Source organism: Zootoca vivipara, chromosome 12 (genome assembly GCF_965207765.1).
Source record: "Zootoca vivipara chromosome 12, rZooViv2.hap1.1, whole genome shotgun sequence".
Classification (NCBI taxonomy): domain Eukaryota; kingdom Metazoa; phylum Chordata; class Lepidosauria; order Squamata; family Lacertidae; genus Zootoca; species Zootoca vivipara.
In genome coordinates this window covers 831,956-842,580 of record NC_142595.1, presented here as the reverse complement: position 1 = coordinate 842,580, position 10,625 = coordinate 831,956, and the positions used below count along the sequence as shown (strand labels likewise).

The window sequence follows — 10,625 nt, the reverse complement described above, 5'->3', positions numbered from 1 at the left end:
GTCGCAGCTGCCTCCCCGCTCCCGATTGGCCGGACGGCGCTAAGACCCGCCCCTGGCGTCCGATTGGGCGAGGGCCGAAGGCTCAGGGCACGCCCCTTTGGAACTGCGGCGCTTCAGTTCGCGGCCGAGGGAGCGTCGCCCGTGAACCTCCGGACCAGCATGCCTTGCGCGGAGGGGGCGGGGCGGATCCCGGGGGATCCTTCACGGCAGCAGCAGCAGCAGCCGCAGTTGGTCGCGAAGGGTCGTCGCTGCTGGGAGACCTCGTCGCTCGCGGGTCTGGCTGGAGATCCGCTGGTAGGTCAGAGCCTGCTCTCGAGGAAGCGCCTTTCCAGGCTCTTCCTTCCTGGGGGGAAATGCAGGACCGGACCTTCGTCGTCTCTGCTCCGGGGAAAGTGATCCTCCACGGGGAGCACGCCGTCGTCCATGGCAAGGTGAGCGCCGGGTCCCGTCCCGTCCTTGGGGGAGCTGCCTGCCTGCCTTTCCCCAGGCGGGCAGAGGGGCGGGGAAGAAGAAGAAGAAGAAGGAAGTCTCGCTGGGTTCCTCCCAGGTAGGCAAGTGGCGTCATTTCTAGTTACAGGTAGGTAGCCGTGTTGGTCTGAGTCGAAACAAAATAAAAAAATTCCTTCAGTAGCACCTTAAAGACCAACTAAGTTTTTTATTTTGGTATGAGCTTCCGTGTGCATGCACACTTCTTCAGATACACTGAAACATAATCCACCAGACCCTTATGTATATTCAGAGGGGGGGGTGATGGGAATGGGTGATGGGCTGATAGGAGTGGTAAACCTGTTGATGACTGTTAACGACTGTTAATGACTGCAATTGGTCTTGCGGGGAAAAAGCAAGGGCATTTCGTTATTCATTGCCTGACCTGTTCCAAGCCCACACAGCAGCCGCTGAGCTGCCGAGCCAGGTGCCCTAGGCAGGCAAGACCTTTAAGATGAAAGATTGCAGGAATAGCCTGGTTAACTCGGCAACGGGCTCCGTGTGAGGTTTCCCTTGCACTTGATCTGGAAGCTGCAGATACAAGTGGCACCTCGACATACGAAGGTTTCGACTTACGAAGTGTTTTCGCTGCGTGTAGTGCAGAATGCTGCCTCGTGATTGCTGACAGAAGTGAGACCTTTTCAGCGTATAACGGGGGTTGCTGATTTGTTGCTGGACCAAGTTCAGGGTGTTTCTATTCTCAAATAAAGCCCTTAACAACTTGGGACCAGTTTCCCTGCCAGATCGCCTTGCCCCAAAGATGCCCACTCGACTGCTTCCATCTGTGGAACTGGCACTATTGCAGGGGCCACACCATTTGTAAGAATTGCCCAATAGAAAGCCTGAAAAACAAGAAGGCCTTTGCCCAGTGCTGAAATGACATGGAAGGAGGCGTGAGCCAAGCCTCTTCAAGGAATATGTCACATGATGTGAGACACTCCAGAAACAGCCCCAGATGAAGATCTTCAACTCCATTTCCCAACATGTTATTTACTGACTATCTACCCTGCCCTTCCTCCCCAAGGAGTCTAGGGCAGCAAACAGGTACACAATTATATAAAAAAGCAGAAACATTCTAAATCAGTTAAAATATATTTTTAAAAATTACAATGAAGAATGCCTAAAAGCAGTTTACAGCTGATTTATTTCATAACATTTACATGCCGTTTGCTTAAAATCAGAATTGTAGAGTTGGAAGGGATCCCTAAGGGTCATCTAGTCCAACCCCCTGCAATGCGGGAATCTCGGCTAAAGCGTCCATGACAGATGGCCATCCAACTCCCTGTTTAAAAACCTCCAAGGAAGGAGAGTCCAGCACCTTCCTTCATGCTTCTGTCCAAAGATCTCAAGAATTTTTCAGCCACCAAATGCCCAAGTAAAGAAAAATGTTTCCAAATTCCTTCTTAAAGCTAATAATGGTGGGCATTCCACAGTCGAGGAGCCACCACTAGAAAGGCCCTGTAAAAGCAAACTCATTATGGCACCAGCTTTTCTGGACTACAGAGGCATGGAGTGTTTTCCTGAGGTGCATGGGGTATGTTTGTAGGTAGATTAGTGAAGTTGGGAGGAAATAAAATTCAGAAAAGTGCAGACAGTGATAATTAGGCTATTAACATTCACAGGACCATGGTGATAACATATTGGTAGGTTAGTTAACACACCTTAGAGTTGGTAAGGTGGACCTTAGTCCACAAAAACTTCTGCCATAGCAAATCTTGTTTTTAAGGTGCCACAAGACACATTTATTTCTCCTGTGCAAGTCTAGCATGACTAGCCCACTGGGAATTCTAACATTGTGGGGAACATTAATATTTATTTTTTGGAAAGCGTTAAATCCATATTGAGAGAGGTTGTTTCTTTTTCTCCCTGTACCCCCAAAATGCACTTGCAATGTTTCCTCTCAGGGCGGGGAGGGGGGAGGGTCTTGGTCAGCCACAGCTGCAATGCTTCCACCTAGGCAGGCTCCCTGGGGCCAGTGGTGGGCGGAGCCAGAGGAAAAGTGGGTGGAGCAGCCCGGGTAACGTTGCTCCCCGTGGTCAAGCAAGGGGCCGAGTTGGTCCGAGTTCACAGACCCATTCCAGCCTGGCAGACACACTCCAGGAAGAGTACAAACCAGGCCTGGTAAGGTTTGTGTCTGGAGGGCACCTGAAGTTCTCTGAGCTGGGGTTTTTAGAAAAGGGCCTCCCCATGTAGATCAGTGTGTGTGGTGCCTTCCCTGTTGAAGGTGTGTGTGACTCCTGCATAGCAGGGGGTTGGACTAGATGACCCTCAGAGCCCCTTCCAACTCCACAATTTTGCAATTCTAGGTTGCCTTGGCCGTGGCTTTGAACCTGAGGACGTACCTTCAGATGGCCCTTCGGAATGATGGGAAGGTCTTGATACATCTGCCAAATATTGGGACCAGGTTACACTGGGAAACATCTGATCTGGAGCCCTTACTGGCAGCGTTCCCTGGTGAGCGCCCTGGGTGCTTGGGGGTGTGTTGGGGGGAACTCCTGTTCTTTGCTGCTTTGGGAGATCCGTGCCATGGAGGCATGAGATGGGGGTCCCACTGCCCAATCTCCAGGCATCCTGTGTGGGCTGCCTGGGGCTGTGAAGCACAGCAGAGGGGCAGGAGCGCCAAGCAGCTCTCATGGACCATTAAGACGCCTTCCTCTCCATTGGCTCTTTTTCCAGCTGGCCTGATTGACTCTCAGCCCCCCAGCCCAGAACAAGTGGAGAAACTGAAGGAGTTTGTGGGGCGTGCAGAGGGAGTGGCGGCAGCCACACACAGCCTGGCCGTCGTGGCCTTCCTCTACTTGTACTTGTCCGCTGCATCCAAATGCAGGTAAGGCTCTTGGGCACCTCCCCCCACTTGTCGCTGCTTCACCCGTGATTTAATGCATTGATATTTCTCTCCCGGAGAGCCCTGTAGTGGGAATTATAGTGTGTGCCTTGACTGAAGGGCCTACAAGAGAAGAGATGCAAAGCAAGATTGCCTGAAACAATATGGTTAGGAGAATCTGCTCACGCAGATTGTGTTAAGAATGTGTCAAGGAAAAGCTCAGCCTTGAGCGAGTCCTGTAAAGAGTAGGCACCCTGATCTTCTTGCAGAATCAGGCCTCCAGCTCTGTTAAAGCAGGCATGATTTTCATCAGAGAACAGGACTTAATTTGTACGCATGTAGGTGGCTTCCCCAGTGGCGGCTGTTCTGCCCGAGTAAAGTTCCCTTAAACATCACAATGCTGTGTCTATTGAAGAACTCCACCACAACCCTTTAGTGGTGTGGCTCTCTCAATTCTGAATCCTGGCTCTCTGCAGTGAAGTGTATGCTGTAAACTACCCTGTGATTTTTCAGGTGAAGGGTAGTTTACACATTTAATAAATAAAATAAAAAGTTGGAAGCTGTAGCACTGATTTGGGGGTGAGGTGGGGAGCCGCTGACCCACGGGCCAAATTGAGACCCAGCACAGATCCCAGGTTGGCCTAGGAGGCTATTTTCCCCAAACCACACTCCCTGGCTCCCCACCTAGCATCATAGCTGACATAAGGTGTGGGGGGCAGATAGAGACAGGGATGGATCTATTGCAAAACCTGCCAAAAGCTACCTGGAAGTCACCACTCTCCAGATCGCTGTCAGTGTCTTCCTGGAGCAGCTTTGAAGTACCCATGCCCAGCACTTGGTATAGGGCTGGCAAACGTCTTATGATGCCAGATGATGGACAGGTGGCAAAGCAGCTGGTTAACCCACTGGTCTATCATCCGACATCATAAGGTCCAGTAATGGCCTGGTTGGTTATCCTTGCAAGGTGAAGCCCTTGCTTCAGGAGCTGCTGAAGGCGCATGGCTTAGTGGGAGGACATCTGCTCTGCATGCAGAAGGCCCAGGTTCCATCCCCTGCAGCATCCTGGGAACAGCTGTTGCTGCCAGTCCTTGTAGACAACACTAGGCTAGATGGACCTAAGGGTCTGGCCAGCCTCCTCTGTTCCCAGCTTCCTATGATCTCCAGAGCAAACAGATTTGCTCTATTGTCTGTGTGACAGGATAACGCCACTCATTCCTGTTCTTCCTTGTTGGTCCTGCTCCGTAAATGATGGAATGACAGGTGGTTTATTTTTCGTTTTTGTAATGTTGTGTCTTTCAGGGTCCTTCCAAGCATGGACATCCTGGTGTGGTCTGAGCTGCCCCCAGGTGCTGGGTTGGGTTCCAGCGCTGCTTATTCCGTCTGCCTTGCAGGGGCTTTGCTTTCTGGGTGTGGGATCATCAGCTACCCTCTGGGCGAGGGCCAGTCTGTAGCCAGGTAGGAGCCCCAGAGCGCTGGGCATCATAGAATCACAGAGCTGTAGAGTCGGAAGCATCATCTGGTTCAACTACCGGCAATGAAGCATCTCGGCTGAGAGATGGCCATCCAACCAATTGGGGGGGGGGGCATGAAATGCTGATGCATTCGCTTCTACCTCATTCAGCTATTTTATGTGTTCAGTTTTGTCACAAACAGAAACAAATATAGATATTTTTCTTTGCCTAAGTATAAGAACCTGAAAGAACTGCTTCCAAATACAACCTGCCAACATTATTATTTATTAAATTTATATCACACCTTTCCTCCAAGGAGCTCAAGGTTCTCTCCCTCCCCTCACAGCAACCCTGTGAGGTAGGTTAGGCTGAGAGGCAGTGACTGGCCCCTAAGGTCAGCCTTTGAGCTTCATGGCTGAGGGGGGATTTGAACCCCATCTTCCCAGATCCCAGGCCAACACCAACAACCACACCACAAGAGGCAATACTGGTTTGCAGGGACAGACTCTGGCATGGGGTGAGGCTGTTTTCTGCCTTCCAGGTGGGCTGAGGATGAGCTGGACTTAATCAACAGGTGGGCCTTCCGAGGAGAGCAGCTGATCCATGGGAACCCCTCTGGAGTGGATAATGCCGTGGGGACCTGGGGTAAGCACTTTCTCTCTCTGATTTAACATAAGAAAGCCTGCTGGATCGGGCCGAAAGTGGTCTCTTCCAACTCTTTGATTCTATGATTCTATGGAAGCCATTGGGGGTGGGGCGTCGTGCATCACATGCTGGGGTCTTCCTCACATCCTAGATCAGTGACGGCAAACCTATGACACGCGTGTCAGACGTGACACGCAGAGCCCTCACTGCTGGCACACGCCCCATCCGCCCATTCGTGCTGGTGTTGTTTTTCCCCCATTTGTTCTCCCGCTCCTCCTACAGCTTGTCTCCGCTGTTAAAACACAGATCCTTTTGTTGTTGTTGCTGCTGCTGGTAGCCAGAGATTGGGTTTTTAACCCTTTCTGTGCTGTTTTTTTCTGGCGCTTTGGCAGACTATGATTGGGTGTAACAGCGTTAGTTTTTTAACCCGTTCTGTGCTGGGTTTTTTGCGCTTTGTGGCAGACTATGTCGGTGCTGCGTGTTAGTTCCAGCGAAGGTATTATTCGTCATTTATTTCTGTTCTCTTCCCCCCAAAAGTGCAGCAGCTTTGGGGCATCCCCCCAAAAAGCCAAGCAACTTTTGCACCCCCCAAAAAAACCTCAAAAACTTTGGTCAGCAGCTCCCCCCCAAAAGCTCAACAACTCTGGGCACTTTGTGATAAATAAGGGGGTTTTGGTTTGGTTTGGTTAAATAATTAGTTTTTGGTTTATTAAATACAGTTATATATTACAATTATACATTTTTGTTATTTAAACTATAAATATCACAAAATTATGGTTTTTTTCTCGAAGTGACACACCACCCGAGTTCTGCTCGGTTTTTGGCGAATTTTGACACACCAAGCTCAAAAGGTTGCCCATCACTGTCCTAGATGAAGCTGCCCCTTTGGAAGAATCTGCAGATATCTTTCTTCAAATATTCAGAATTCCTTTCCTTCTCTTCCGTGCTTTGTGACAAAGGAGTGAATCAACGTTGCTCTGTATTGTTCATTGTAAATTGAGTTCTTTGTGCCAGAACAGGTCACCACTGTTGAAAAACAAGACATCTTCTAAAACAGTCTTCCAGTGTTAAGGCTCTTCTTCTCTCCCTCCCCTGAAACTTTTAGGTGGAGCTTTGAGATACCAGTCAGGAAAAATCTTGCCGTTAAAAAGGTAAAAGTTCACTCTATTAATAATTATGCTGCATAAAAACTATTTTCAGTGTGATGAATGTGGTTAATAAGCTGCACATCTGATGGGTTTCAGACTAGATTTGCCGTGGGTGAGGAGGTCTTCACACAGATGCTGGACGTGTCACCTCTTGGGGGTTGCTCTACCCCGGGCTGTCTGCATGGGGTGGGGACTGGGTGGCATTGCAAGGACCCCCCACCCCCACCAGCTCTTTGAAATAAATAGTTTAAAGCTCTTTGTGATGGCCACTGCATGAGATGGCTGCACAAGAGAAATTCAAATTCATGGAGGAGGAGGCGAAGGCTCTCAAGGGCTCCTGGCCATGAGGGCTATGTTCACCCTCGATTCCCGGCTGATGGGCAGGTCAGGTGAGCAGAGTCCTGTGGCCTTCAGGTGCTGCTTGCAGGCTCCCAACAGGCTTCTGGCTGCCCACTATGAGAACAGGAGAGGGGACTAGATGGGCCCCCACTGGCCAGACCCGGCAGGAGGGCTCTTGTGGGGCTTTTGTGTTTGATGATTCCCTTTTTCATCCCCTTTTTGTGGGGAAGGGCATTGAATAAGGTGGTGCAGCTCTAGTGATGTTCAATTCTTGAGAATAATCTTTTGGAGAATTCTCATTTAAAATAAGAGAATATTCATTTTTATTTGCATAATATTGCATATATAATTAGTTAATATACATCTTCATTCATGGGTAAACTTGTTCAGATGGCAACCAAAAACTGTACAGAAAACTCTTTCCTATTTGGTCAGCAGGTCACCACTGTTGACATATAGGGAAACTTGTTGTTTAGTAAAGGAACCACAGTGAAAATATATAAGCACAAGCCTGCTTGTCGCTTGCAAGTATCAAATTAAAAAGTAAAACATGTTTTATAGTTAAACCATTCTAAGGTGATGGCACCAGTAATTGTCATGTTAAGGTTTGGTATATAGAAACCCAGTAGTTAAATCATATTTTATTCTTCCATTAGAACATGTACATGTTATAGGACAAGTCAAAAAATACAATTGGCATGTTAAGATTTGATACAAGTAAATTCAGTAATAGGCTATCTTGTGCTTCTAATAGCTCTAACACTTAATAACTGTTTTGGTGACTAAAACACAGCTTGATAAACAAAACTACAGTGGTACCTCAGGTTAAGTACACAATTGGTTCTGGAAGTCCGTACTTAACCTGAAGCGAACTTTCCCACTGAAAGTAATGGAAAGTGGATTAATCCATTCCAGACGGGCCCGCGGAGTACTTAAACTGAAAGTACTCAACCTGAAGCGTACTTAACCCGAGATATGACTGTATATGCATACATATGAAAAAGAAGCTGTTAACATTAAATATATTATCATATAATAATAATATATTTCAGTATGTCAATCTCTGGTAAATGGCACCTTGTTCCTTTGAATGGCACTGCAAAAACCAGCTACTGGCACTAAATAAAAATACAGACATGTCAACTGTTTAAATCAAGGCCACCTCACATGCTGTTACACATAATTGTATAGGCCTAGGTACTTTAAGTGTATAAAGCATTAAAGCTACTTTCTGTTAAAAATAATCACACTGTATGGCCAAGGGTATAGAATTGCTAAGAATAAGGTCACACCAAAATAGAAAAAAGGCTATTGCATAGTTGAAATACAGTCATACCTCCGTTTACGACCACAATTGGTTCCGGGGAGCCAGTCGCTCCCTGAGTTCGTTGCTCCCCGAGGCACGCTTCTGCGCGTGCACGAAGCACTGATAGAGCACTTCAGATCACTTCTGCGCATCCGAGCGCGCGGAACCCGGATGTAAACACTTCTGGGTCCACGGTGGTCGGAAACCGAAGCGGTCGCAAACCGAGGTTTGACTGTACATACGAATTCAAATGTTCATCAAATTAAATGAATAGCATTTTTAAAACTTAAAAAAAAATGTTTTCTGTAGCTCACATTTCAGAACTGCCAATGGTGAATGACAGTCCAGTAATGTAACTGGATCAAAAAATAATTATTATTCATTAATTACACTGACAATTTCACAGCTTGACTTATTATTTACTAAATTTTTAAAATGGTTGTAAAACTGGTTCTTACATTAGAGTTTACAGTTTGTGCAGAATATTCTCCAGATAATTTTCTAGCAGAGAATATTCTCGAGAATATTCTCATTCTTGAGAATAAAAAGCACCTAAAAAGCTCCACATGCAAAGGATCAATATTAATTCCTCAGCCTTGTGATATGCTTATAGATGCTCTGATTTTTTGCAAACAAGTGGCATTTAAGGAATAACTTGCTTGCTTAAAATTACAAAGGATTTGAGGACAGAATGCGAGGGGTTTCTTTTTCAGCCGTTGACCACCCTGATCCCTTCTGCCAATGAACCATAATCAGACTCCATTAAAATATTTCGTGGGGCGTGAAATTGCTCTATTAGCCGGTAACATCAGGCGCTGGTTCATTATCGCAGATGGTATTAGAAAGCAAAGTTATTTTGGTTCACAACACACAGGCCTTTTGTCAGGCAGCTAAATGGCCTCTGGCGGCGCGCTGAGGTAATTCTAACGTTGTTGGGGCTGCATGGGACCCCTCCTTCCTTGAGAGGTGCTGCCTGTCAGGATACAGAAGAAGATGCTCCATTAGATCAACTAGTGTGTATTTCTACATCACAAACTTTTAAGGCTGAGTTGTAATGCGGGAAGCTGCCTTATTCCGAGTCAGACCTTTGATGTCTGCACTGACTGGCAGCAGCTCTCTGGGGTTTCAGGCAGAGTGTCTCTCCCAGCCCTGTTGGGGATTGGGCCTGAGACCTTCTGCTTGCCAGGCAGATGCCCTCCCTACCCCTGAGCTCAGGCCTTTCCCCTCTTTTTACCCTGGAATCTTGAGGGAGGGCCTATGAATACTTTAGAGAACATGGGCAACCTAATAATAATGATAATAATAATTAATATAATGGTATTATTTATACCTTGCCTATCCCATCTGGCTGGGTTGCCCCAGCCCCTCTTTAAGAACAGAAGGGTCTGCTGGATCCGGCCAATGGCTCACCCAGTCCAGCATCCTGTTCTCACCGTGGCCAACCAGATGCCCTGATCCCACAAGCGGGATCCAAGCACAAGAGCAGCTCTTTCCTCCTCCTAAGGTTCCCACAACTGGGATTCAGAAACATAGCTGCCTCTGACCGAGAGGGGGGGGGAGAGCACAGCCCCCGGGGCTGGTAGCCACCCATAGTTCCTGCTCCCTCACGACATTTGACATCTCCTTCACTTGCAAAGGATTAAAGTGAAGTAGAAAAACATGGAGTAAATTGGCTTGCCTGCCCATGTTGGAGAGGAAACAACATATTTTGACTGTTCTCCCTTTCTTCTCAGAGTCCCCACTCTACGGATTTTATTGACCAACACCAAGGTCCCTCGGAGCACCAAAGTCCTGGTTGCAGGGGTTAAAGACAAGGTGCTGAAGGTATTGCTTCTGATACAAAACCAGTATGGCCTAGTAGTTAGAGTGTTGGATTATTTGGGCCAGTCACTGCCTCTCAGCCTAATCTACCTTGCAGGGTTGTTGTGGAGGGCTAGAAATGAGGGAACGTTCTATCTATTGGGTGATCCTTGAAGGAAGAAAGCTAGGATATAAATAAAATAAAATAATTGCCCTTCCATTAATTGGGACTCTTGAGTTCCCCCCGTGATATTTTGGTTGAAAAACTGATTAAATGCCGGCTACATGAGAAAACTACTCAAAAGTATGGCTGTCAGTTAAACTGGAGGGAGGTTTTGAGTGGTATCCCTTTTTTCCTTCTGCAGTTTCCCGCCATAATGGAGCCAGTGCTGGCTTCGATTGACGCCATTTCCCAGGAGTGTGAAGACGTCCTCAAAGCAATGGCTGATCACCCATCTCAGGAGCACTACCTTGTGCTGGAGGTGAGGAACCCTTTGTTTCCTCCTCTTTGAAACCAGCCAGGAGGGGCAGGACATCACTGGGAGGAGGCAAAAGTAGATGGGGCAGTTCCAGCTTGCTAAATCCTGTGTGTGTGACTACAGAGTGAGGCTGCAGGTGCAGAGCGG

At 47.6% G+C, this 10,625-nt stretch overlaps 1 protein-coding gene across 7 annotated transcripts in view; it reads left to right on the top strand.

Annotated features, from left to right (window-relative positions):
• The first annotated feature begins 110 nt into the window (after positions 1-110).
• The window catches only part of MVK (mevalonate kinase), a 31,115-nt gene continuing 20,600 nt past the window's right edge, over positions 111-10,625 (top strand). For 2 of the 7 annotated variants that reach the window (XM_035135752.3, XM_035135751.3), the window contains exons 1-8: positions 126-431; positions 2,793-2,940; positions 3,163-3,313; positions 4,610-4,765; positions 5,303-5,406; positions 6,512-6,557; positions 9,933-10,023; positions 10,365-10,481. In XM_035135752.3, the coding sequence (XP_034991643.3) occupies positions 354-431; positions 2,793-2,940; positions 3,163-3,313; positions 4,610-4,765; positions 5,303-5,406; positions 6,512-6,557; positions 9,933-10,023; positions 10,365-10,481 (891 nt within the window). In that variant the 5' untranslated portion in view covers positions 126-353. Of the gene's footprint in view, positions 578-1,388; positions 1,531-2,792; positions 2,941-3,162; positions 3,314-4,609; positions 4,766-5,302; positions 5,407-6,511; positions 6,558-9,932; positions 10,024-10,364; positions 10,482-10,625 lie in introns of those variants that run through there. The other 5 variants (XM_088655759.1, XR_015946639.1, XR_015946640.1 and 2 more) reach the window with 5 other exon arrangements.